The sequence below is a fragment of the Drosophila ananassae genome, chromosome 3L (genome assembly GCF_017639315.1).
Source record: "Drosophila ananassae strain 14024-0371.13 chromosome 3L, ASM1763931v2, whole genome shotgun sequence".
NCBI classification, from domain to species: Eukaryota; Metazoa; Arthropoda; class Insecta; order Diptera; family Drosophilidae; genus Drosophila; species Drosophila ananassae.
In genome coordinates this window covers 17,715,283-17,743,241 of record NC_057929.1, presented here as the reverse complement: position 1 = coordinate 17,743,241, position 27,959 = coordinate 17,715,283, and the positions used below count along the sequence as shown (strand labels likewise).

Sequence of the window (27,959 nt, the reverse complement as noted above, 5' to 3'; positions counted from 1 at the left end):
AGGTATTTGGCCTTGATGGTGGGCGTGTCCGTGGGGCCAGCCCCTTTCTGTTGCAAAAAGTTCTTTCGAAATGCTCAGCATAATTTATTTGCTTTGTTGTTGGGTTTTTTGTTGCGAGTTGCGGCTTTTAGCGGCGAGTTGAGTTTCTTCCGAAAACGCCCTGGAAACATGCAAATTAAGTACAATTTTGATTTTATTTTTTAGCCCACGACTAATAGTCCCCTCCAATGCGAAATTTATGCTTTTGTTTGGTTCTATACATATTTTGTTGTTATTTATTGTTAAGCCATCGGGTTTCTTTTGTTGGCCTCTATTATGTTATTCGTTAATTTTTCTTAATTATGGGTTTTTGATTGTCATTTTCCGTATCAAAGAATCCCCCAGTGTTTGCCTTCTGATGTCATAATGTGAAGTCATGGATCGGAAAACAAAGATTTCAAAAGTAAACATAAATGTTTCGGCCAAGCTGACAGATTATTTCAAAAATGTTTTGCAAATCCATGGATTTCCTTGTTGTTTTTTGGTTTTCATTATTTTCTGTTTTTCCTCCCCGACAGCTATACAGTTATTGTTGCAAATGGAAATTCAAATTCAAATGCCACATTCATACATTTTGTGAATTTTCCGATTGTTTACTGAAAAAGGGAAATTGAAAATTTGAAATGCGCCTTCACCAGTTGCCGGTCGATTTCAGCTTCAATTGTATTCAAATATCGCCAACAAACATAAATTATCATTTTGTGATTCCGAGTGCATACGAAGCCAACAACAAATGCAACAAAAAACAGAAAACAAAACAAACTTCCTACTTCCCCCAATGTGGCATATGATGGGTGTGGGTTGCCTGCATCTGGCCTTGTTACTAATAACCTCAATATGAATTACACATACACACACTGAGTGTGTGTTAGCCATCTGGCAGATGATGGTTTTGTTGTAAAATCTCTTAAAAGGGTAAAAGTCTCCGGGGCTTCTCATGTTTCTCTGGCTCGGAGAGTTTTCCCTTTTCGGTTTCACTTTTCGCCATGTGAGTTCTCAGATTCCGCCTCGGATGCATGACGGAGGAAAATGGCTTAAAGGGGCGTGAGGGCCAAGAGGTGGGCGGTGTGAAATGCTAGCCATGATGTGTGTAGACCGGCTCATAATTAAAGCCAGTACAAATCTGCTTGCAAAGCTCCAGCGAGCAAGGGAAAGTCGGCTCTGGACCCGGCCCGAAAGATACAGATTGTTAGGCAAATAGATGGCCAACCAGATGCGTGCCGTAACTGTATCATAGATAAATGCATAAATTGATGATCAACCATGGCCAGCTGAAAAGAAAAACTAAATTACCAACAATTTAACGAGAACCGTTAAGGTAGCAAAAAGCTTCATTAGCCATCTCCTTGCATTTCCGCCTCTATTCCGCCATCCAGCCAGCCAGCTAGCCATCCAGTCAGCCAACTAGCCATCTATCTATCCGCGAGTTACTATGGCCAACATCTCATCCTATCAGTGAAAAATTGTATCGGGTGCAATGCATAGAATTTATTGCTTCCTGCCGGTGCCAGCGCGATGCCAAAACCCAAACTGAAAACAGAAAACTAAAAACTTTAAAACCGCCAACTACTTTCCAGGCAGCAGCTGTTCGATGCTGCTGGTTGCTGGATGTGGAGCTTGGCCAGGACTGGCAATTATGCCATTTGACATAATTCATAACTGCCGAGGCAAAAGTGCACTGAGAGAAATTGTATTTTTAGTCAGGTTTTGTAATATAACTTTTGTTTTGTAATAATAAATGTAAGTTGTTTGAAAAATTAGTTAAGTCAGAAGTACTATTTTAAGATCGCCAAATAATTTTCTTAAACAATACTATAAATATAATGAAAGTTATTATTTTATGTGTACTATTTTAAGAGTTCATATATTTTTATGTTTGTAACAAATAAAATATTTTTATTTTAAGCCATTTCTTTTTGGGATTTATTTCGGCTTTATATCTTATTCTTAAGGAAAACCGATTATTATTGTTTATATTTTTTGTGAACAATATTTTGACTTCCTGGCGTATTAAAATCTCTTTTTTATTTCCACAATTTAATTTTATTTTCCCCTGTGCCATAAACGGTCAATGCAACCAGTTTTGGTAGCAAAACCGAGATTGCCGGCCTTTGTTATCATCAGTTTATTCGACGAAAGTTGTTTGAGTTGCGAGTGGAGTGTTTGTGCAACTGCAACTGCAACTGCGACTTCAACTGGAGATGATGATGAGCATCATGTTGTAGATAATGATGAGTATCGATGCAAGCTCCAAGTGGGAAACTCCAGCAGGAAACTCTTCCTCCGGCTGACCATGTTACTCGACCCCTGGGAATCAGGTTAGCCCGGCTAGGAAGCTATATTTCTTCGCTTCTTAATAAATTGACAAAAGTTTGTCATATGCATTGTTAGCCAAGAGCCCCTTGGGCCAAGTCCCCGAACGCTCCTCCCCACTGTTAGCCCCTCCAGAGTTGGCCTATTTACCCGCTTCAGTGGCGAGTGGGTGGCTCTGGGCTTTTGGCTTTGAATGTGGCAAAGAGGCAACTGCAACTGCGACTCCAACTGCAGTTATGCTGTTTTGATGAACTTTGTTGCAACTGTGAAATTCCTTTTTTTTGCCCCTATTACCCAATACCTTGGCCTGCCCTATAACCCGAGTTGCAGCTAGATATCGAGGTATATGGGTTAGTCGGGGAAATTGAGAAAGTTATCTCGCTTCTTGCAACTTGCAGATTTTTCTGTTTAACTATTACTATTATTTTTTTCTCTATTCACTTCAAGTGCATTTTCCACTCGCTGGCTATCTTTGGCTTTCCTTTTGAGGCTTCAACAGCTTTGTGGCATGGCATTCAAATTATGAATTGCAACTTGCCACAAAGAGCACTTGATTGGAGCTGGTAGGTGGAAAAGAATTTAATTAAAGTTCGTTTTTTGTTTGCCCAAATAGAACGAAACTTGCAGTCTAATTACCTGTGCACTAACTTTTTTCAGCAACTGTGTAGACTTTTTTCGGATTTGTTTTGCGAACATGCAACTGTTGCTGCTGCAATGTGTTCTAGTTGCTTATGCATTATTCGCATATTTATGCTCCATGCCACAGCCGCATGCTCAGTTTCAGTTTCAGTTATTTTTACTTTCAGCTTTCGGGTGCAAATGTGGCACATGACGACGGCACAGTTTGCAATCAACAAAGGGAGAAAATGCCAGCGGAAAGGGCAACTGTTCATATTTGTTTGCCGAAAGTGCATATAAATATACATACATATGTGAATGCCAGGTTGGGGCGAAAAACTTTCTGCATTTCACTCAGCCAAGAATTTTCACTTTTCATTGCTGCCGCAGTTGCAGCATTGCATGCAACATGCAATACAAAGAAACAATAGCAACAGCAGGCAGCAGTCAGCAGACAGCACAAGTTGCAGCCTTGTTACTGATTATTGTTATTTGTCAATGATTTAATACAAATTCGACTTGATTGACAGACACTCGAAAGTCGCCCCCAAATAATTTGCCAGTCACTTTCCGAAGCAGTAACTTGCAACAGTTCAAGGTTGCCAGTAAACAACGTGCAGCAACTTAATTCAATGCTAGATTATCGATTGTCTAGACTACATTTTTAACCAGAACTGAGATGAATGAGTGTTAGCGGATGCCTCTTGTCTTCCCAAGCCCGAAATTGCATTTTACATGCATGGCCACAAAACTAATTACCAACTGTAAGTGTCGGGCCATTCTGCTCTGGAGTCCTCTCCTTTCAAGAGGCGAGTTGAAAAAGTTGGTCTGCCATCCAAAACACACTCGTACGTAACTCCGAGTGCAGTAGACAACATGGAGTGCTCACAATTCCGGAAAAAGAGTCGCAAAAAGTGTTCACAAAATTAAATATAAATATGTACTTTCAAGAGGGGCTCCAAAGAGCTTAGGTTTGTTTCGTTTCTGACAGGAACGGGTTCTGTAATACCCTGTGAGATAATAGAAACATTTTTAGATTTAAGTAGAGTCACCCCATGCTGCCATGTAGGGCATTGGAAAAAATGTAACCCTTGAGGTTGTAAAAACGCTAAAAAAAACAGACATAAGATATTAAAAATGTATGATATCTTACAAAGCAAAGGAGATACATTGAAAGAAATATTTAAAGACTTGGTCAAAAAAGCTATTAGGACTATGTTTTAAAAATGTAATATATGGAAGAAATACTTTCTAACGCTATCCGAATTTTTTAAACTTTTGATATAAAGTCATAAGAGTCTCCTTGTCTATTTCCTAAATATTTTTCTTATTGTGCAACAAATAACGAATTCTTCTGTGGGGTTTCTTTGTTGCTGTGTCGCTGAAAAATGGCTGCAACATAAAAATTGACCTCAACGACAAAAGGCGGCCAACGAAGCCGGCAACTTTAGGAAGCAAATAGTACAACACACTGAGGCAGAGGCAGTGGCAGTAGAGGAGGCATAGTGGCATAGTGGCATAGGGGGGGCCAAGCACACTCAAAAGTAGAGCAGCAATTGCAAACTGGCCCCGGACCAAGTCGAAGTAACGACCAAAAACAACAACTAGCTGGCCAAACGCGATCAGCAACGAACAAGCTTACATATTGCAACCAAGTTTAGGGGCATGCAGATACTTACCCACACACACATACACACACGCTGAGGGGGAGGAGGTGGGGCTGGTCGTGTCTTTGGTGGGCAGACAAATTACAGTAGCCAGATTTTCTCGTCTTCAATGTTGTTTTGCATTTTGCACTCGGGCCACGCCTAACGCCCCCCTTTAATGTTGCTGTTGCGGCAGCCGTTGTTGTTATTTAAGTTTCTGCTGCTGCTGCTGTTGCTGCTGTGTTGATGTTTCTGCTGCTGCTGCTGCTGCTGCTACACGCGCTGAGCATGTTTTTTGTGCTCTGCTATTCATGGCTCTAGTTTATACATCTTTTTTTATTCGCTTTTTGTTGCCATTTTTTTTTCTAATGCTCTCAAGAATGTGGTTTACTTTTTGGATGAGTTAACAAGCTAGCCACAGTACGAGTACTCGGACTCGGACTCGTACATGAGGTTGCTGCTGCTGTTGCTGCCATTGTGTTGCTTATTGTTGTCGGAGTGTTCTGGCCAGCTCGAATTTGTCATAGAAAGTGTTGCTCTAACAACTAGTCGTACATCTGATAGTCGAGTGATAATTTGAGACCAACAACAGACGTGACTTTGGGAGTAAATCAATGTTATGCCTATTTTTTGTCCCCTCTCATAACTAGTGTCACATTAACGTTAAAATTTTGATTGAATGCTTTTCAAATTACTAAAAACAACATTTTCTGTTATGCTTAAATCTTTACAGAAACACATCATTACAGAAGCTTTGAATTGGCCCGACTTGGTGTATTTAAACGTGTTTTTTTGGGTAAGTTGCGGATAAATTATAGTGGCCTGTCACTTAGCCAGGTTTTTAGTTAAATTATGGTTTAGTTTATTGGAGATTTTTTCTAAAAATTATTATGACAATTATTTAAAATGAAAAAGAGTTAACTAGTTCCAAGCAAGTAATATTTTTGAGACCATCCTTTCTGTTTCCTATCTGACTTTTTGGATTTTAAAAATTCCAAACCATTCTTCATCTTATTCATTAAATCTTCTTACCCATTAAGTAAAATTTTTCAAGTATTTAACACTTAAACAAAAATCTTGTCATTCACATTTTTGCTGGCACAGTTTCGCTGGAATTTCCATTTCTCGACGATTTATTAAAAATAAATGCAAATCAAAAGCCAGAAAGCCACTTTGTGCCAAATGTGTCAATTGAGGAGATTCCCCCTTCGCTCTCTGTCTCTTTCATATATATATCTTTTCATATATATCTTTCTCTTTCGGTTGGTGCTAAGTGCGTTGGCTTAACGGCTGACTTTGTGGCATATTTGTGTCTGCAGCTCATATGGTAATGAGGCCTAGTTCTGTTGACCATAAACAGATTATCAACAAATACATTTAGCGCTCACTTTTCTTTCTGGTCTTTTTTTTTGGGGAAATCTCTCCTAGTTGAGTCATAAGATGGCATTAGCTTGATTATTGCTCTGACAGACCATTTAATACGCACTTGTGGCCACCTCAGTCTCTGTCTTGGCCAACTTGGCGAGGCGTGGCCCCATTTGCCGTTGACGTCTTTTTTGGTAGATGAACTGGGGTGGCGGCCAGGGAGCCGGGGTCAGGAGCGGCTGCAGGGTCTGAGACCTGCCCACGCTTCTCGAGATTTATGGCCAAGTGTGCGCTCGGCGTCTGCGTCGCTCATTCTCAATCTAAATCTGAATCTGACTCTGATGGTGACTTATTTATGTGACTGGCGGGCTGCTGTAGCTTTAGATTTGGCTCTTGCTGTTTCAGTTTCTGTTTCTGTTTTGGTTTCTGTGTTTTTTTTTTTGTTGGTTCCTCTCAAGTGGCGTGGGCAGCTCCCAGCGACGACAATCCAAGTGGATTTCGTTGCCTTTTCTGCGATTTTTTTTGGCCAAAAACGGTTGCAAAGTGCCTTGGGCCACACGGATAAAAATTAATAGGAATATTCACTCTACGATGGTAATTTCGATAAATCAGGAGCTTATCCTCCAAGTAGCTTTATCATGAGGAATCTACAATTTCAATAGTTTTAGTCTATATAAATTGTTAATTTAAATATTGTATATTTTCTTAAAGCAAAAAATTCAAAACAATCGAACAATTAATGTAAATATTTAAGAGATTTTATTAACTTAAGTTTCAAGGTTTAGATTGTAAAGTTAATAACCTCTTAATGAGTTTAAGTTCCAGTGACGAGCTAAAATTCTACTTCTAGTAGCTTTATTAAAAGATATAGCTCTTATATTCATAATTAAATATTGTATTATTAAAAATTTATTTATTTTCATTTTCTAAATAAAAAAAACATTATTAATCAAATCAATGATAAATTTAAAATATTTTATATGTTATTTCAGGATTAAATTCATGAGAATAGCCTACTTAAAGAAATATTTCCCCCAGTGCCGCGTGTTGCTCTTTAGTGAAATTAGTTAGCCGCTTTCTGGGCCTTCCGAATAGCAATCTTTGATTTATTGCTAATTTCAACAGCGAGAAATTCCCTTAGCAGTGGCTGCCTGGCAGTTGCAGTTTGCAATTCGGTAGCATTTTGTTGCTTTGACACCAATTGGTGTTTTTCGGGTGTTTGTGGCACGCTATTGTCCATTGTTGCTGGCATTGCTGTTGCTATTGTTGCTGTTGCTGATGTTGCAGTTGTTGGTGTTGCATGTCAGTCACTCAGCTGGCTGACAGCCAACGAACTTCGTGTTCGAATTCGAGACGGAGCTGTTGATGTTTTTGTTGCAGAAGCTGTGCGGCAGTTCAATCCGCCTCAAGTGGCAAGTGGCCCACTGAAGGTCAGGCAATTGGTGTTGCTGCTGCTGCCTGCTTGTGCTGCCATTGCATTCAAAAAGTCGAAGTCGAAACATTGTGTTTGAAGGGCCCTCGAATTAAAGCACTCGAGTGGTCAATGTCGCTTAAATGGTTACACTTCCGAATTTTTTGTTAATAATTAAACAATTGGGCAACGATAAACATCAAAATATTGGTAAATATTTAAAAAAATAAGAGTTTTGTTAATCAGTAATTAATTAATTGCCAGGATTGACAGTAAAAATGAGAGGTCATAAATTATTGCAATGAATATTGATGTCCCCATTGAAAGTTCCATGACTCAATCCTCAGCAATTTTACTTTGCAAAAAAATGCCAAAAAAAAGTCAAATAAAACTAAAACATTTGGCATATCATGAATATTTTATGAACTGAACTCAAACCCGTTTTGTTTGTATTTCGCCCTCACTCCCCACTCGAATCCGACTTCATCTTCGCCGACAGACTTGGTTTTGTTATTTTCGTTTCGATTCTCGCTTTTTGGCTTTTGGTTTTTTGGTCTGAGCTGAGCTGGCTCGTTCGCCCTCATTACAAAACACAAATCATGCATTGCGTTTACTTAACGGTTAACAAAAGCTGACAAATTTATTGTCGCCGGTGACATAAATATCGGTATCACTGCTTCTGGCAGTGGCCCACTGGAAATGTGTCAGACGACGGCGCTCGATTTGCCAAAAGATCGTGCCGTAATTGACATATATACGGGGGATATATACTATACATCCCCCATCCATCTGGTTCTCATTATGCATGACTCTTGGCCAGAAAGACAAAGGAATAAGAAAGCGAGAAACTGTTCTCCGGCTGAGAAAAAGTTCTCCGGTGGTCGCCGCTCCAAGATCAAAAGAATTAAAACACGAACTCACTTTTAATGAGGGTCGCATTCTGAGGGCTTTTCTCGTAGTTTCCAGATTTTATCTGGGCAGTGCGACAAAAAGCAGCTACTGTTAAGCAAGGCACTTTATTTGAATTAATATTCATTTATAATTCGTTTGTTTGTGAAATTTTCACCCCTTGACCCATGAATTCCATTTGAATTTATTCATGTTTCCAAATTTCTTCTAGTATTTATGGCCACTCGCACGTGCTTTATTTTTGGTAGGTGGTCTTTCACTTTCCGCCTTTGTGGCCTGTATTTGGCATTATCTGATTAAATGTTATGCATATTTTGTTGCTATTCTGCTAATGAACTGCTAAATGCCAAAATTGGGTTCTCAAGCGGGTCCCGGACTCGCCTGAGAAATTTCACTTTTCCCGCCGAGCATTGCGAATTCCGAAATCCCAACCGGTTACACAAAAAATACCTAGTTTAAATTAATTTCTTTTCCTTGCCACTCCAGCCCGGTCTCTGTTTATTTTTAGCCAATTTTAATTAAAACATTTGTGGCCCGGGGAGAAAGTTTTTCCCCTACGCATTAGCAAGATCTTGTCTGTTTTTTCTTCATTTTTTTAATGGTCAATTGTCAGCTTCCGTTCTTCAAAAAAAAATAAAAAAAAGATACAAATTCAAAAGCTGAAGAAGATGAACAAAAGACAATTTTAATTAAAGTCGAAAACAATGCACAATTTGTAGCGAATTAAATGGCATTTTTCCAGTTGACAGCCCGTTTGCCAAGCGGAATGGGCCAAAATGTGCAAAAGCCAACAAATTGTCTCGCCAGTTAATTAATTTCCTTGGCAATTCACAGATGTTTACAGTTGTATCTGATTGTTATTGTTATTGTTTCTACTTCTTAATTGTTGTCTGAGTTGTTATTTTGGCTAAAATTGTGGCTGACGTTTCGTCATGATTTCATTTAAATGTTTTCTGTTGACAACTTGACAATTCGTTGCACCAAATAACAGATGAGGGTGATCTAATAAAAAGAGATACCTTTTAAATAGAAAGTATTTAAGAATATATTTTCCCTGAACTTTTTCCCAGTGTGTGCCAGCACTTGAGGTGCTTCAGTGTCCAAGTTTGGAGCTGGAAATGTCCTTCTGCTGAACCAGCAAATTCTTGAGCGTACATTGACTTTTCTTCGGGGCCCTGGCTTTTGGCCAGGCTTTTTACCTCGGCTTTGGCCGGGCATGGGCTGAATTTAACACCTTTTTTGTTATGGCCGCGCATGTAAAGGCCCAAAAGCAGAACTAGCCAACAATGGCTCTTTTCTGTTGCAGTTGCTGTTGCTGTTGCCAGTGCAGCTGGTGATGTTGCTGTTGCTGCTGCAACAATGACAACAGCAACATGGGAGCAGCAACTAAGTAAGCAGGGGCCTCTGGGCCCTTTAAAGGACAGCGGCAGGGCCCACAAAAAAAAAAAACTGACGACCCAAGAGCGTATTGTGACGTGACGTGATGCGACTGACGAGCAGAAAACAAAACGGACAGCCATCCGCATTTAAGTCTCAAATTGATTCTCCCCAGACAAAAATGCGACCTTGCTTTTCTCGCGGTGACACAGAGAGAAATTGTGAGTGTCATAACATGTATTTTAATTGTATTATAAGAATATATTATGAAAAGCTTTTAAGGTTGTTTTCCAGAATGAATGTTTTAATTAAAGACTTACCAGAGATCTAATAAAGCCAGAGAACTCAACACTTATTTGTTTCTTCTTTTACTAACTCAACTAACTTTTTTCCAAACTGCATTAATGTTAGGCTGCAATGAATGCAATCTGGCTGGCAGACCCATAGAGACTTGACAATTGTTGGCCATAAAAGTGCTAAGCAGTTGGCCATTGGGCCCAGCATTAGAGCCACGCACATTGGCCCCATCCAACGAAAGTATAAGCAAAAACAAAAGACTTAGGCAACAAACTTGACCCACCCGTTGTTATTGCTATTGTTTTTGTTGCTGTTGGTGGTAGTGGTGGTGCTGCTGGTGAAGCTGAAGCTGCTGCACCACCTAAACAATGGCGCGTGCTGCGGTTTAAAGTTATAGCCAAAGCCAAAGAGAGCCAAAGCCTGTTTTGGGCCAGCAATTGCGTAGAAAACCTGCTCTGGTCATGAAACTTACTGCACATTACGGGCACAGAGTTAGTTCTGCCTTTGTTACCATACCACACAATTGTACCTTGCCTCGGCTTGCCAGAGATCTAATAAAGCCAGGCCAAGTCAAGCGGGGCCATGTGGCCAACGAAAGTTATTTATGCACGAGCCAGTCTACTTAGGCCGGCCTGCATGCGTCATCGGTTACTGTTCATAATTTATGCCAACTCTTGTTCCTCAGCCACCAGCAGCAACAAGCAACCAACAACCAACAAGCAACTAGCAACTGCAACGGCAACGGCAATAGTAACAAAAGTTTCTGGCGTGGGTGTTAATGGCAGGCCAAGCGGCAACCACAGCGGCATATTCACAAAAACTGCTCCAAGGTGTATGAGGAAAACAGACAAGACAATGAAGTTATTCGACTTGGAAAATATCTAGGAAAAATTGAAATTCATTATGGAAGGTCTAAAATTAATGAAAATTGGTATATGCTTTGAATGAGGACTCCCAATATAAAATTATTATATTTTTCTTAGAAAAAAACTTTCTTATAAGGACTTGGGGAGTAAAATGGGGGAAAATACAGGGTATGGTAAAAAGAACATCAGGCTGGAATAGAACTGAGAAATCCACCAACAAAAGGGTCGACGACTTCCAGCGCCCGCGTCGAAGGAAGTTAGCCTGCCAAAGCGGCAGCCACGGCAACAGCAACGGCAACTGCAACACCAACAACTGCCACAGTCGTAACTGCAATAGCTTTAGCAGCTGGCAATGGCATAAAGCAAACAAATGGAAATTGTTTAAAGCCAGCTTTGGTTTATGGCCTTTTGCATGGAGCCGGGCCAATGCTAATTGCAAAGGAATGTCCGCGTCCTAGCCCGCAGTAGCGGGCGTGGGTAGACCTTGTCCGGCTGTTGGCCAAAGTTAATTGCCAAAAAGATACGGGGGAAGCCAAAGCCAAGGGTTCATCCGAAAAAGACCAGAAATTAAGACCAGCTGAACACTTTTAAAGCGGCTCTCGAGGAGGCTTAAGTTTAAAACCTTTTAAAGACGAATCAAAAAATTTCGTCATGAGAGGCCCAATATCTACCTATGATATTAGCCAGTTTAAGTTATCCGTTTTCCACACTTGTATATTAGTAATCCATATACAAATTTCAAAATTTTAAAGCACTCGGCTCGGCGCATACCAAAAAAATAAAAATAAAAACTAGCTCCGGTGGTTCGATGGGGGGAAGGCAAAGGGTTTGAAGTTTTCCCCTGCGCCGCCAAAGAACTTGGACTGGAACTCCACCCAGTGGAGGCGGAGGGTGTGGAGGAAGGCGCTGAGGCCCTCCATCATCACCAGAATGGCCACGGTGAGAATGGCCCAGAAGAAGAAGGCGGCGGTGAGGATGGGCACCGAGGCGTAGAGAGACCCCTTGTGGGACAGGCCCTCGTCCAGGATCATGTGCCACAGAACCTCGCTCAGCTGGTCGTGGGCCAGGGAGAGCGCCCAGAGCCGGAGGTAGGAGGCGGTGTGCGATATGGAGCCCAGGACCGTTTCAATGGTGTGAATGGCCGAGTGGATCCAAATCTCCGACATGTCGAATTCCTCCTCGGTGACCACGATCCGGGCCCGACTAGAGTCGCTGATCGATTCGTTCAGTTCGTTGGTGTAGTGCACGTTGGAGCGCATCTCCTTGATGGTTTGCCGGCGCTGATCCCGCACTCTCCGGTCGGATCCCCGGTTATCCATTTCCTCCCGCGCATTCTGCACCTTGCGGCGTCGCAAAAGGTACAGCGGCTTGCCGGCTAAGAGGATGGGAACAGCCGCTAGGGCCACACCCACCAGGATATACTCCACCATCCTCTCGCCCACAAACATGTCGGGCAGGCAATTGTCGTCCACCGCCTCGACCTGCTTCATCAGCATCATGTTGATGAAGCGGATGAGCACCGAAGGGGCGCAACTGGAGTTATTGGGCGCTGCCTTGTGACCCCCGAAGGCCAGCCACTTGAAGAAGATAAGGAACACCAGGTAGCCGAAGAGGCAGGTCATGAAGACGATTTGTGGTATGACCACCAGGAAGAGATCGGCGTTCTTGCCCATCAGAATGCAGTTGGCAGCCGACAGAAACAGGCCGAACATCATTTGCATCACGCCCAGGATGATGGCCATCTTCATCTTCAGGGAGTTGGTGGTGGTGATAGAATCCTGGCCACAATAGCGCCATACTGGGTCCAATCCGAAGGGATACGGATCCCCGGAGTAGAAGGCTGGGTCCGAGGGATCCATACTCAACTGGCTCATGGCATCCGAGACGGTATCCTGGTTGAACTGACAGCTCCAGCTGGAGCCGAATAGATTTACCGCCTTGGACATACAGTCGTTGTAGATGAAGCCCATATAGATGGAGAAAAAGCCCATGAGTAGGACAATGTACCGGCCGGCAAATAGGATGTTGAGGATCTCGTTCTCCGACACGGCGCTTATCTGGTTGATCTCGATGGCCTTTTCGTTCCAAATCAGGATCACCGCGAAGACGACAAGCAAAATGCCGTGGCCGACATCTCCGAACATGACGGCGAATAGGAAGGGAAACGTGATGATGGTGTAGGGAGCTGGATTCAGCTCCTTGTAGTCTGCAATTCCGTAGGCGTCGATCAGGTTCTGGAAGCCCCGGGTGAACTTGTTGACCCGAAAGTAGGTCGGCGGCATGTGATTCACCATGCGGACTTTCTTCATCAGGATGGGGCGCGAGGATACCTCCTCCGTGGTTATCAACTCAAAGTCGAAAGTATCCCGCTCGTTGTCATCGTTGTCCCAATGGGGGGACATCTTGGGTAGATCCTTCCCGTCAACATCGTTTTCATTTTCTTCCACACCATGCTTATTCTTGTAGTCAATGCTGGCGAGTTCGGTCTCCATCTCATCATCATCGTATTCTGTATCCCGTTGAAGTGTCGACGAGTTGCGTTGAGGATGATGCTTTTCCGACTCTGGGTGCGAGGTTTTGCCCTGATCCTTCTTCTCAGCCCCGCCGCTCAGTCGGGAGGCATTGCGCAGAGATTGCCGTACCACCTGGACATCAGCAGCTGGAACATAGCATTCCGCTAAAAGGAAGCTGAGTGGTGAAGAGAAGTATAAAAGACTGAACTACGCGATACCCTGTACTTCTTCTGGCTTACCTAGGCGCCTCAAAGCCTCCAACCATTCTCAGACGATTCATGACATCGTAGACCTTGGCCGCCTTACGAAGATTCACCCGCACTATGAAGAGATCCTGGGCCGCCATCTCGAGGATCTGGCGGCGCATGGCCATCGCCTCGGCCAGCACCTTCTCAATGTTGGAGACCTCTTTGGCCAGCTCCTGGACCTTTTCCTCCCGCAAACGGGACGACCGGGGACAGTCGTAGATGTTGACATGGTAGTGGACGCAGATCTTGAGAACCTTCGTCCAGATGATCGCCGAGGTGGCCATCATGAGAAGCGTAAACTTGCGCACCTTCTCCGACCGCTTCTCGCGGTGGTGCTCCGTGACGAGGGTGGGTATCTCGGAAAACCGGATGATCAGATTGAAGCCGCACATCCTGTAGAGCAGCAGCTCGAAGCTGTAGAACTTGTCCGCCCGGATGGTGCCAATTACATAGTTTAGCTGCGTGTTCCCCGGGGCCACGGTGGCGTCCTGCACCAGACTAATCATGGTGCTCTCCGAGTAAAGCAGCTCACTGCCCATGTCCGAGGCCAGGAACTTGTTGGCCTTGTTGATGGCGTACCGCTGCTCGATCATCTTGTTGCGCCGCTGCTCCAGTCGGTGGGAGTGCTCCACCAGAGCGGCACTCTCTACGTAGAGCCGGCGCAGGCGGTCCCCGTACATGGCCAGCTCCTTCTCCAGGAGGCGGTTCTCCTTGTCGACGTCCGGGTAGAAGATCTCCTTGACCCGCATCTGGATGATCTGCTGGTGTAGGTTGTCCACCAACCGCAGCTGCTCGTAGCAGGTTGTCATCTTTCGGGAGTAAAGGTTGTTCAGCAGCCTGTCCTCGTCGTAGATGTTGTTGAACTGCACCTTGCCCAGATGTCCCAGCTCCATGATGCAGTCGAAGGCGTTGTCCACGTGGAGCAGCAGCTGGCACAGTTCCATGTCCTCGCTGCGGAAAAAGGACTTCATAATGCGAATTTTTTTCGGCTTCGTGGGCTTCTTGGGCTTCTTGGGCGGCTTCTTGGGAGCCTTCTTGGGCGCCTTTTTTTTGGGGGACCGCCTCCGTTTCCTTCTTACTGGCTCCTCTGGAGGGGACTCACTCGGTTGCTCTGGAGGCGGTCTGTAAACATATTCCTCATCCTTCAGAGTGATATGGGATTCTTGTTTATTTGATTTCGGGGCAAACATTGTACCAGTCACTCGAGGGTACCCGCTATCAAAAGATCAAAAGTTAAAACTACTAAAAAATATATGCGATTTTATTCATATATGTCAGTTGAGGAGTGTGTTTGTTGCCTGTAGATGTATAAAAACCGGAGCCGAATTGTTTGACAATATTTTAAAAGCTTCTACTTGAAAATGATTAAAAATATATAGGCAATATGATTCCCTTTTAGATTTTAAGGGTTTTGTTTTTGGAACATTGTCTAAAAATGTAATGCTAGTACCGAGTATCAGAAGGCGAAATTTGGAGAATAAGTCTGATTATACGAAACCCGGTACTCCAGCTATAAAGGCTTCTGCTTGGGGAATAATCCTGAAAATCAAGACTATACGATACCTGGTACTCTAGCTATTATTCCGATAAGTATTACTCCTTGCTCAATTTCATTTTAAGCCAAATTAAAGCCATTTGGTTGAGCAAGCAAACAAAGTATTTAATTTCTCGAACCACTTTATATAGTTTTTACTTTGTGATCGGGGTATTGGTCTCCTGCTAATTGATACGTTTGTTTGCCTCTCCTATTGTTGGGCTTTTCTGGTTTTTTGTTTATTTAATTCGAGTAGCAAACATGTCCAGGTCCAAGCGCCCCAGCTCGAGATCAACTGGAGATAATTTCATGCTTTGCATGCAAACTAGTTACTGTTGCAGTTAGCATTCCGGCCACGCCCATGCCACAACAGCCACAGCCGACGCCCCCGCTGCCACGCTACAGTGAACTGTGGAAAAGTGGTCAACTGCAATTTATGCCCTTGTCTTCTGCGGCTGGGAAGCTCTTGGGAGACGTGGGAATTCCCACAAATTATCATTTTATTACCAAGAATATTTCATGCATCAGTGGCTTTTTATAACGAAATTCTCACTTCAATTATATGGAGTGCCTAGAACTTCAGATAATTGGCATTAATGTTAAATCATATAAATACGTTGGCTGTCTCAACGGCGAAGCATTCTGTTTTGGCCAAAACAAGACCATAAATTGGTCTTGAGGGAACAAAGAAAAGAAACTCTGTTGACATTCAACAGAAAGCATACATATTTATGGCACCACTTTATGGCCATTTAGTTTTATGGCCAAGATTAAGCCAGAAATTTGGGAATAAATTTAAATATAGTTTAGAGCCAGTAGTTTTATCACCTCACGAATATTATATAAATTATATTTACTCTTTATTTGGTTTTTAAAAACAAAGCATTTGTTTTAGCTGGCGCATCTGTGGCGCTATTGTTTCTGTTTTGGACATAAATTTTCTTACATAAACCAGAAATGAAACCCCCTGTTTGTCAAACTCAGTGAGAGTTTCAATTTCCCATACAAATCGAAGCCAAATCGCATTCAATGCCTTTGAAATTGTTTGGAAATTTTGGACCTTTGAGACAGACTTTTCGGCTCATTAGCCGATGCTAAGAGGAAAATGGGCATTACTCACTCAAGTGAAAATTGTTTTTCGAAGCAGAGTGGCCGAGACTGCTTTTGGCCATAAAATGTTCGTTTTGTCTGTGTTGCTGGCACAATGAAAGTAAAAGTGCCATGGCCGCCGAACTGCACTTGATAATTTCTTTGGCAAAGCCTGACAATAAGAGTGCCGGGGCCATTGTTAGCCGGCAGTTCGATTTCATTAGCCCTCTGGAAAGAAATTAAGTCACCAAACCGAAAGTTTCGAATGAAAGTGCCGGAGTGAGCCAGAAAGTTTTCACTTTCCCGAAACGAGGCAATTGCAGGCAATAAATCAAATGGCAATCAAAGTCGTTTAAAGAACTGCCAAATCGGCCAACAAAGCGGCCAACACGTGTTTCTCTCGGCCAAACGTATGGTGGGGGGGTATGGGTCTCAAATAAATACCGAAAACAATGTCAATTTGTAGCTGACGGGTCTGAGAGTTGGAGAGGGCCTTTGAAGAGTCATGACCATAATGGGGGGAGTTCATTGTCTGCTCGAGTATTTTCATAAACTAATTTGCATTTCTCTTTTGCTTACTCATGTGTACTTCTTTTCCCTCTTATTTTTTGCAGTGTGATCGGCAATCTTCGGCAGCAATTAGACGACTAAACAAAAGGTAAGCAGCAGCTAGCAGCTGCCATCAATTGTGGCATTACGCCCTCCCACACACACCCAGACCCAATTGGAATCCCAATCCCAAATCCAAATCCAATTCAAAACAACAATCTATTTGGACTCATTCACTTTTTTCTGGGCGGCAAAGAGAAAGTGCATTTCATGTTACCATACTCTCGGTCTTGGCCAAGTCTGTAATTTGCCAGAACCCGCAATTAACGCCTAAACAGACCGCGGGCCCAGTTCTTTTCAGTCGTTTTGTTATTTTACGAGCATATTCCATCTCCCCCTTGAGAGCGCCACCAGCCGTAGTGCCAATCAAGTGCGTGGCTCCCAAATCAAGTGGACTTTGAAGTAACATTTCATTTTTTAATTATAGAGAACCCGCCGTCAGAGATCGCCCTGATGGCGTGGGTGTTCCCCCTCCGACGCAGAATTGGGTCAAGTCTGGTGGGGAAAACGCTGGTAGCAGGTAGCTGATTGCTGTTAGCTGCTAGCGAAAGTTGAAAGTGACACTTTTTGTTTTGGGCCCAGCTATTACGCATATTTCTGGCGGTGTAATAAAGCCAGCGACTTAGGTAATCCCAGAGCCGTATCTTACGCATTTTGCTAAGCCCGTCAAGTTCGTCGCTTAAGTCATTCGTTTTGCTTTCAGACACCGGTGCGTGGATTTGTATTATTCTATAGGTATTTAGAGTTTGATGGACCCGTGGACTTGGCACCGTTACCAGCCAGACGAAGACGACCGCAAGTGGTTGCCGCAAATGCTGCCTGACGGCGGCTTCATTAAAACGTCTGCCTGGCAGATTAGCCTGGCCAAGACCGTTTTGTTGCTTCTCAAAAAGAACCTACAATTTTTGCGATACAGGAGGGGTATGCTTATATTTTGTCAGAGATTTTTGGGGTTTTTAGGGGTATATTTATTGGAGCAAATATTATATTTCATTCATTATTCATTCATTGGAATAAAATTGAGACCAGAATCTGTTTTAAAACATATAGAACTTCAAAAATGATGATATTAGTTCTGATAACCAAAGCAATCTTGTAAGAGGTATCTGCTTGCCCCAAGTTGGTTAGACTAGACTTGGTCGTTTGAAATTGAAACGTCTCTGTCTGGTGCGACAAGCTTAGAGGCCGAGGCAGTTATATGCGAAGAGCGTGCAACCGCTGGTGGGTACAAGAACCTTGGCAAATGCATCATCGTCTGTGGCACGTTGTGGATGTCAGCTTATCCCGGCCAGACAAACGCATAGCGGGGGGTGGGGTGGCACGGGGTCTGTGGCTTTGGGCCCGCTCAGGGTCTGGCCAAGACCAGGTCTGGTCTGAAGCTTCCGCCTTGGCTCCAAAAAAAAAAAAAAAACTCAAGCCCGAACTCCAACGCCGCCGCCACCAGCGAGCAATTTTCAATTTGCCAATTGTAGCAGTAAACTTCTTTATAGCTGTTCTTTCTCTCTTCTTAGCCTTCTTCCCGTTCTTCCGCCTTGGCCTGCGTCTGGGTCTACTGTTTGCGGTGGTACCGTTAGCCGGGTTGCCCATACGGACGGATTGGCCTTAGGTGTTTGTCTTGTCTTGGCTCCACTTCACCTGTTTGCATGTGTGCTGCCCGGTCTGGGCCAGGTCTTTACCTTCCTCTCCTCGGTATTGGTGCGTGCTGGGCTGGCCTCCACTAATTTGCGACAATTGGCCAGGCCATTAGCCGGGCTCTCGGTGGGCCGGGAGGGGGCGTGGCCAGCTCTGGCCAGCGAAGCACACAGACATATATTAATTTATCGAGGAATTCTGCCATGAAATTATAAATGCAAAGATCTTTCCTCTTATTTAGCTTTTTTCCTGAAAGGGCACTGTCCGCATCGAGGGCTGTTACGGAAGTTCATTTGAATTGTGGCTAATTGCATGTGATTTGTATTTTTCTTTATGGGAGGAAATAATTGTGTGCCAATTCAAAGAAATCAAAGGTCACTGATAGGCTGTGAAAAACTGACATGAAGAAGGTTACAAGGTGATGTTTTGGCTTAAATTAAATTATATATTTGAATAAAATTATATACTTCTTCAAAGACTTCTTCATAGATTTCAATTAAATTTTAACCAGTAATAATACGTTTTAATAGGTTTCGACAATTTTTTATTAAAAGCTTCAGTACACATTTAATACCTGGTTAGAAGAACTTACAAATAACAAAAATTAAGTATTTGAGATTTTTAGCCAAGTAGCCATTAAAAAAAATAAGAAAAATAGTTCCGTAAGCCTGTAATAAATATCTAAGGATTCCATAAACTTTTTATTAAAAACTTATTCCTTAAAGGCAAAAAAGTATTAAAAAACTCAATCAAAATTTAAAGCTCACACAGTTTATATTAAAAAAAAATAGTAATAAAACAAAAAGTCATTAAGTTTTAGGAGTATCTGACTCCCGGTACCTTGTTTTCTTTGAAATGTTACATCTACTTTCAATATATTGCAAAGAAAAAGTACAGAATCTTGAAAAGTTTATCGAAATTACTCGGTAGAATTCCCAAGATACCCGATACTTCAAATCCTCCATAACCATATGCCTTCCAGTTGCATAAATTCCCAAAACAAACTCTAATATCCCTAAAATATTAAATTTCAACAAGCTTAGGCTAAACATAATGGGTTTCTTCAGTTTCCCACTAGTAGTGACCAAGCCATCTCGTAAATCTTTACTGTGCATTGGACTCTCCCATTTCTTAACCGCCTGCCATCAAAAACCTACCCGTTAGGCCGAAAAAGAAAAACCCAATTAGCGAATGACCCTTCAGCTTGGATTTATGTTCCATAAATATCGAACAATTGACAGACAGTTGGCGTTGTTCTGGCGGCATTTGTGTGGTGCATGCAACCGCTGTGTTGCAGCCTCAAATCTTGACCACTTGGTCCACTACAATAGGCCAGAGACTGCCGCACACACATGTGTATGTACACTTCGGCCATATATGGGTGGCAATTCATTAGACTCACGCTGCTTTGCATGATTTTGGCTTAGGGTTTTGTTTCCCCACATTTTTGTTGAGTTTGAGTTTGGCAATATGGGCGAGCAAACATGACCCAGATACCCGAGCGTTGCATTTGCGTCCCGGTCTCCGATTCCAGGTGGCACCACCCCCTCAGCAGGGCGTCCAGTGTTGGCCGAAAGCCCCCCCTCGCACTCACACCATGCGGCATGAGTTCAAAGTGAAATTCTGTACTTTGATTGTTGTTCACATGACCGCGATTGGTTTGTCAGAACCTAATCAACACATCATCAATAACAGTGGGGCATCATTCCAGTATTATTCGTGTAATTCTTCTTTTTTGTCCGCTCTCCGGAGTTTCATGTTTGATTGGTTCTATGTCGGGGATTAATCACAAGCACACACATACACATATTGGATGGGGCGTGAAATGCAAACACACATCCATCCATGTTGGCAAACGAAAAACAAACAACAAACAAATGGTCAAAAGATCGGGGGTGCCAGGGAGTCAGGGGAGCTTGGGGAGCTTGCACGAAATGAACGCTGATTATAGAGTATAAAAAACCAACGTAGCTGTGCCTGAAAACTTAATGAGAGCCAAACGGAACAGTTTGTGGTTTTAGCCAAAATCTATCCGCCACTCCATGTGGGTGCTGGTAGCCAGTAGCCAGTAGCCACAGTCTGTGGCAATCTGATTGCCACTGTCCACTGGAGGTTGCGATGGCAATTTGATTGCCACTGTGGCTGCCACTGCAACTGATTCCCGCAATTATCCCCAAAGAGCCAAACAAACAATTCACAAATTAAACGCAATAAACCAAATCAGGGGATTAAACAGAGGGGACTTGGTAATACATGTGGGTCGATTGAAATTTTGGCAATACTGTGGATTAAATATAATATTTTATGGTCTAATATTTATTAGTTAGGAGCTTACAATTTAGGATTTAATCTGAAATAGTTTATATTTTATGTTTTAAATTATTTAATCTATATAAAAAATATTTTAAATTTAATAACATCAGCTATAATATCAGGAAGTTTAAAATAGATCCCATTTTTTTGAAAACAGTGGCTTTTGGGATGGGTGGCTCAATAACCCCCTCGGCGGGGAGCAATGTAAATATTTTATGCCACAATTGGCGCGTTGATTTGTTGCATATTAAACAACCACCGCAGGCTGCGTAGGCCGCCGCACTCCAAATAGCACCACCGCCATCAGCACCACCATCTGCACCACCACCGCCGTCAATCGCAACGTGTGTGTTTGTGGTGCAATTAGTTTTTTGTTTTTTTTCCCCCTTTAGTTTTCCAAACCACGGATTTCTGTGGGGCATGGCATTGGTTATGGCTGCGGCGCTCCCGTAATTTGCTCATAACCCGGCTAATAGACAGCGTCAAAGCCAAGAGGCCCGAAAGCCAAATTAGGTGTGTTGCCACAGTGTGTTGCCAGCCACGTTGCACCGCCAGCATTTAGCCGCTGCCTGTTGGCTGATTGTTCGGATGGATGGTTTTCAGCCGTTAACCGATTTTTTTTTTTTGGCCACACTTAATGGTGGCCAACGCCTCGAAACACGCGCCAACCGAAAATACGGGCGGAAGAGCTTCGAGTTGGCCAAAAGCAAGTGTTAAGTAAATCGACTGTGACCTATGTGAGCTATTAAGGTAAAAGTTACATAAACAAATGGGTAAACCAAAAACTACAGAATGGACAGGTTTACACGAAAATTATAAATATTTTTTGAGCCAGTATTTAACTCAAAAGGAATCTAATAATAGAATTTAATTATTTTAAATAGTTGAAGTAAATGAGATGCATTTAAATGCATTTTTTCAAAATGGATATTTTGAAAAACGTAATTACTTTTTAACACTTTAGAAACCTTTTTTTCATAGTCAGAAAAAAGAGTGCCAATGCATGTTTTTTTGCAGTCGTACGCCATTAATTTATTAGCATTTAATGATCTTAATTACTTTCCATATAAATAAAACATTTAGACAATTAACTGGAGAATTGCTTGAGTAATTCTTTGCGATTTTCATCGCCTCAACTTCAGCCTCAATGGCTGGAAAATCTTTATCACGCAATCAGCCGCCTCATGAGCTGCAAGCGACCTTGGCTCGAAGCGCATTTTTGTGGCTTAGAAGCTGGGGCTCCGTCATTGTTTTGGCTTTTTGTTTGGCGTGTAAATTCATGAATGTATTCATGCGCTCATTGCCTCAATTAATGCGACATTGGGCGCAATTTGCTGTTGTCATTAATCTTCCTTTCAAGCCGCAAGACTTGGTTTTTGGTTTTTGATCACGGGCCCTGTGATTAACAGGAGAGTGTGGCAGGAAGTTGCTTGTCAGCCAATCAGTTCGGTAAAGGGTTGTCGGAGATGCAGATTGAGGAACTTTTGGGTGCGACTTCTCACTCGCAGCTCACATCTCGCCTCTTGTATCGTTCCTTTTGGCCGGCTCACGTCCGGGCACTCGAACTTGCCTTCTGGCCCGGTTAACACAGCAATTTCTAGCCAATTCAAGTGGCACGTATTACGTGCATTAGTATCCCTTTGTCGCACACGGCCACAATGCACTTGCCACCATTCGTCGGGGCTGTGAGATTTATGACACTTTTGTCTTGGCCGAAATCCAACGAAAACCTCAATGCAAAATCAATGGCTCTGATGTCTATCGCTTGTCAAGCCCCACCCTCTCTGGCTTAATTTTCCTATCCTTTTAGCCGACTCTGAGATATATTAGCCATGTACTCGCTCTCTGCCCAAACCCCTTCTGGCTGAATTTCTCCCTTTTGCTGATTGAGATAACTTGAATGATTTATGCTTGACACGGTTTATTGAAAAGCGCCTCTTTGGCGCTGAATGGGGTCATCAGCTGATAGCATTCTGATTTATATGCCCCAGCATTTGACATTCATATTTTATCTGGCAGCGTCGGTTCTTGCCACTTGCTGTGTGCCTTCGTGGCTCCGTGCTGTAGTGTCTCCGTGCTGCTCTGGCAGTAGTTGCCTCTGTGCAACGTGTCGTATGAGTGACATTAGCGTTGAATCCCCCAGCTAACAAGCTGCCATCTTCAGAGAGGAATAACAGTTAGACTTCATCTAACTCTTCTTTCCTTTGCATGCCCGCTGATAAGGCCACAAACAATGACAGCCAGCAGTTGCAACAACAACAACAGCAAGAACAACAACAACAACAACATTAGTGGCAGTGGCAGCATCAGTGGCAACCTGTCCCAGTCCCATTCCGAGTCTCATACCATGTCCCCAGTCCGTATGTGGCAGGGCACCCACCCCAAGAGATGCGACAACTCATGTCTTGCCACACTGAAGAAAAACAGGAAATAGTTTCTAGTATATTGAAACACACATCTCTCAACTCTTCTCAGATTATATGGCAACTTTTCTCTCACTGCACTGTTTGAGGCTGTACTTAACAGTAAAAATAAATATTTTACTATAAATCATGCATTAGAGTCGCCTGCTGGCTCTGCCTCATACCGCTAGGACCCCCTTTGGACCGCATGGTCCCTGGCCCCTGGCCCCATGCTCCCTGGCTGCCACATGCATCGCCGTGTGTCTGAGGCTGCGACTCACGACATGGCTCGGAAGTAACACACATTTAGCGCTTGGCAGTCACAGAAATAGCTTGGACATGGAGCCCGCGGATTGGCATGGCTAAGAGATACCCGTTTTTGGCACTACCAGCCAGACAGTCAGACGGAGAGCCAGCCGGCCAAATGCCATTGGCCAAGTGCCGGCAATGCTGGCTAAAACAGACAGCCGCAGCCACAGCCAAACGGCTAGAATGTGATTAGGCCTGGCTAAAGAGAATCTAAGCCGCGAAGATACACAAGGAATTTTTTAATGATTTTGAGGAAATAATTTTGGGGGAAAGGCTTACTAATTTTTGAAGAGATCATTGTACTTTCTATGATATGTCCTTCTATTATATAAAGTTAGTTATATAATGCATGACCTACAGCAACATACAAGAGAAAAAACGTGTACATATATTCTTATATTTTTTTATAAATAATGCGACTAACAAAAGCTTATTTAAGGATACGGGAAGATATCTTGTTTAATTAGGTATTAATTAAACACATTCTTTGTTATTCAATAAAATAAACAGGCATGTACTCAGAATTAACTAATTAATATTTATTTTTTTCCCAAACTGAATTATAAAGGCTAAAAAAACTGAAGCCAATAATAAAGCTAATATCCAACTTTTTGCAATGCACCATCACTGATAAAAAAAAAACCAACTGTGGCATCGCATTTTCCTGCTTTTTTGTGACATTTAACAGGGGAAATGTTTATAAATAAATTGCCAGCGAGATATATTTGTGTTCGACACACGCAGTAACAACAAAGGCAGAGACAGAAACATATTACGTATACGCCACGAGGACAGCAGCATCGTGTCATGCGTTTGTGTTTATTTTTCTCTGCTAGCCTGTTATTCCCAAAAGGCAATGAGCCAGCAACGCATGCGCTATGGTCAAGGCAAGTCTTGGCCTCGTAATCGATGAGTACGCTGCACATTTGGTCAATAAACGCATTTCTGTCATTTTTGCGGCTGAAATTTATGGCGCGATTTGTGTGCAGCAAGTTGGCCAAAGGCAAAGGCAAAGGCAGATCCAAAGCCAAAGCCATGCTAGCAAACTAGCAAGTTGCAACTAGCAAGTTATACATAGCACGTTGTATGCTTGCCAAATGCCATTTTCATTTTGACTTTGACATTAATTTGTGTGGCTGCCAGTTGGCCAAAAACCAGGAAGTGCTGCTCCGATAGAAAGAGCATTCATCATTCATTTTTCCATATGCAAATCCATTGGGAAAGGAGATGGGCACTGCACTGGGTATTGGACACTGGGTATTGGTTATTGTCATTGGGCCAACTAACAAGCTGCAATCGATTTATGCGTGGATCCAGGTTCTCCACATCCACATCCACGTCCAGGCCAATCCAATCCAATCCACTGCAATCCAAACCAATCGAATCCAAGTCCATTTTCCTGCCTTTGGACCATGTCACATCATTATTTGTGCCACTGAGTTGGAGTTTTTGGGTTCTCGGTTTTCGGGTTATTTATGGGTCTCTGGGTGAGACAACGGCGTTTTTCTTTTCTACCAATGTTGCATTTTGCAGAATTTTCAGATTTTTCGGCTTTTTGGGTTTTGTTTGCGGAGACACAACCGCTTCAACGGTCTGGCTTATATCGGTAAATCACAAAATCTCCTTGGCCCCTAACAAGTGCTGCCTTGGCAGCCTTTTGTGGCCAAAACGTAGCCTCTACGCTACGAGGGTTTATTAAATTTATGCAAATTTTATTTATAAAAGGCACTGAGCCAGCCATCCACCCATCCAGCAAGCCACAACTCCCATCGATACAGTGCCTCCTCCTTGGGAGTAACTCCTCCTCATGTTGTCAGCTGCAGTTGCCATCCTACGCCTCATGTGTGCATCCATCCATCCAACCATCTGGGGTGTCTCTCCTTCATCCCCCTCCTCTAGGCCGCGGAATATTTTATGATTTTTGATTTAGTTTGAGAGCTGATTGGTTTTTAGAGACGTCAAAAACGTTGACATCGCTGACATGGCGCGGGCGTTACTCGATTGCCATGTCTTTATTACAATCAGCCGGAGGCAGAGGCTGCTGATTGACTAAGGAGTTCCTCGATTTATATGCTAAAGAGCTCAGCTGTCGGGGACTCAATTGTCGGAGACGGGGCATTGTCGAATTGACCCAGTAAGCTGGAAAAAAAAGGCATTAATCAATAGGGAAGTCTATATAATTAGGCCAGGGCTTACCTAAATGAAATAGTCAAGGGGCAACGCCGCAGCTCGTTCCGATATTAAATATTAATTTTAATTACGCTTCATTGGTCGAAAATGAACCAGCCAGCCAACCGACCAGAAACCCAAAAACCCAAAAACCCAACACCCAAAACCAAAAACCGACAACTGGCAGCGGAAACATCAAACATACCTGTCATAATTTTAATTGTTAACTGGGTCGTACCGAGATCGAACCAATGTTGATTAATACATATGCGATGCCCATTCGCAATGATTGGTGATTGCCGGGCCCAACTGTAACAATCATAGAGGAGCGATAAACATTGCAATGTGTTGAAAAGATATTCATTAAAAATTCGCACAACAATGGGAAAATTGGCGGGCAGTCGGACAAAAACTAAAAAATGGGAATGAAGCAATCCCACAGGCAGCAAAAAGTAGGCGTGTGATTAAAAAATAACAAGCTTAAAATGCGCATAAATAACAATCGAAGTAAGACAAAAAAGCATATATATTGAACAATTGAAAAAATATTACAATACCCAGGCAAAGCCACCAGGTGGGCGGACAAAGTCGGTAGTTAAAGCCCCAATCCATTTGGCTTAATATTGGCTTAACGCTTTTTGTTCATTATTTTCAAATATATTAATATTTTAATAACAAATAAAAAATAAACACAAAGCGAGGCACGAAAACAATTTATTTGTATATCCTAAATTGAAATCAAACACCTTTTCATTAGTCTAGTGTCCTTTGTGACATGAAATATTCACTGAAACCCGAGAAAAAATCAATTAAATGCCACTTGCTCTGAAATGGAAGTCCATCAATTAAACAATTGACACAATATATTGTTTATTTATTTTGTGTTCTGATTAAAAATTAGAGCGATATACAGGTTATTGGCCCTTTAAAGTCAAGCACATACTGTCGCACTACTGTTCAAGTAAAAATCCGAAAGAAAATAAACAAACGGAAGCTTTTATCTCAGATCTGTCACAGACAGACAGGGAAATATATCTCGAAATATGAAACGGAAGGAGAAACAAAACGAGAGATACATGGATTATATATGTTTCCGAGTGACAGATAAGATATATCTGAAGTGCACACAAACGGCACAGGTCACGAAAATCCAAACTCCGAATCGATTTGTTTGTTTGACTTTGAACTGGGGAAAAGTGAACCGTGACCACAAGTGAACGACCTTTCGGTCAAATCGTTTTCTCCTCCCCAGGTCTCCCTTGGCCATTTGAGTCTCCACGCCCACTGCCAGACGCTTGGCCAAGTTAACACCTTTCTATTCTACGTTTGTGCCTCTTACTTGGCTGACGCGTCCCGGCGTTACAATTCAATTGTTCCGACGATGAAATGGAAGAATTAGCTTGCACCACTAATGTTTCACGCCGCATCGGTATCCGAGATCTAGTATCTGTAATCCGTAATCTATAAGTGTATCTGACACACTGCCCTTTGGCTCATCTTCGGATTTTGGGCTCTTAGTCTTGGCTCATTTACTTCCTCATTGTCTTCTCGGTTGGGCCAAAGAGAAAGGCTTGCAATTTCAATTTGTTTTTTTCACGGGTAAATTACAAAATTTAAGAAGAGGGGGCAGGGCCAGCCGGGGGGATGCCACGTGTTTGGTAACAGCAATTGGCCTAAAACAAAAAGGCAGCTCACACACACGCACACCCTTTTTGGCCAATGGATGATTAATGGACCGCGACAACCACCAAGGACAGGCCAAACAAATGGCACTTGAAAAAATTAATCTCCAATTGGTTAGGATTTTGGATTTAATATGAGACATTCAACAGATTAAAGTTAAAGCTTATATATAACTATACTATGATCTATATTTTATTCAAAAATATAGACAATGGTATAGAGTTTTTTCAAGTGCCTTTCAGAGGCCCGGCCAGGATCGTTCGTGGCTTAGTCACCTTGCCGGCGTTTTGTCGCATTGAAAATATATAAATTCAAATTGTGTCAATTACGTCTCTGCCGCTGCCTGTCGCTTATCGTTTCCACATGCCAGTCGGAGAGTCGGGGACTTTGTCCGTCTGTCCGGGAGTCCGTTTGTCCGACTGTCAGATTGTCGGACTGGCTGACAAACTGCTGAGCTGCAGTTGGACTTGAACGGAGTTCGCTGCACCGCAGTTTGACAAACCTGCGGTGAGCCAGGTAACTTTTAGCCATTTGGCCAAAACGACTGCGATTGCCAACAGTGCCTGACATGTCTGCAAGTTGTCGCCATGTCACTGGTTGCGAGGCGATATGGGGGG

The 27,959-nt window shown here is 42.8% G+C and overlaps 1 protein-coding gene, 1 long non-coding RNA gene and 1 other non-coding gene across 3 annotated transcripts in view; 1 reads left to right on the top strand and 2 right to left on the bottom strand.

The window, feature by feature from the left end:
• The window catches only part of LOC6493991, a 66,751-nt gene that overhangs the window by 21,640 nt on the left and 17,152 nt on the right, over positions 1-27,959 (top strand). Inside the window, exons 3-4 of the transcript XR_006507320.1 lie at positions 5,350-5,412; positions 16,840-16,883. This is a non-coding gene — a transcript (uncharacterized LOC6493991). The remainder of the gene's footprint in view (positions 1-5,349; positions 5,413-16,839; positions 16,884-27,959) is intronic.
• On the bottom strand, positions 11,538-14,963 carry LOC6496574 (V-type proton ATPase 116 kDa subunit a). The gene is made up of 2 exons (XM_001961148.4): positions 13,594-14,963; positions 11,538-13,529 (listed from the first exon to the last, which is right to left on the bottom strand). Exons 1-2 carry the CDS (start codon positions 14,790-14,792, stop codon positions 11,633-11,635), a joined length of 3,096 nt encoding a protein of 1,031 aa, XP_001961184.2. The 5' UTR covers positions 14,793-14,963; the 3' UTR covers positions 11,538-11,632.
• LOC123257290 lies at positions 25,043-25,817 on the bottom strand. Its single transcript, XR_006507324.1, has 2 exons — positions 25,687-25,817; positions 25,043-25,629 (listed from the first exon to the last, which is right to left on the bottom strand). It is a non-coding gene; the product is annotated as an uncharacterized LOC123257290 (long non-coding RNA).

Excerpts from the sequence above, each read along its gene's own strand:
- LOC6496574 (XM_001961148.4), bottom strand. The coding sequence starts at position 14,792 with ATGTTTGCCCCGAAATCAAATAAACAAGAATCCCATATCACTCTGAAG. Across the intron at positions 13,530-13,593 it reads GGAGGCTTTGAGGCGCCTAG|CTTCCTTTTAGCGGAATGCT; the intron begins GTAAGCCAGAAG and ends TTCACCACTCAG.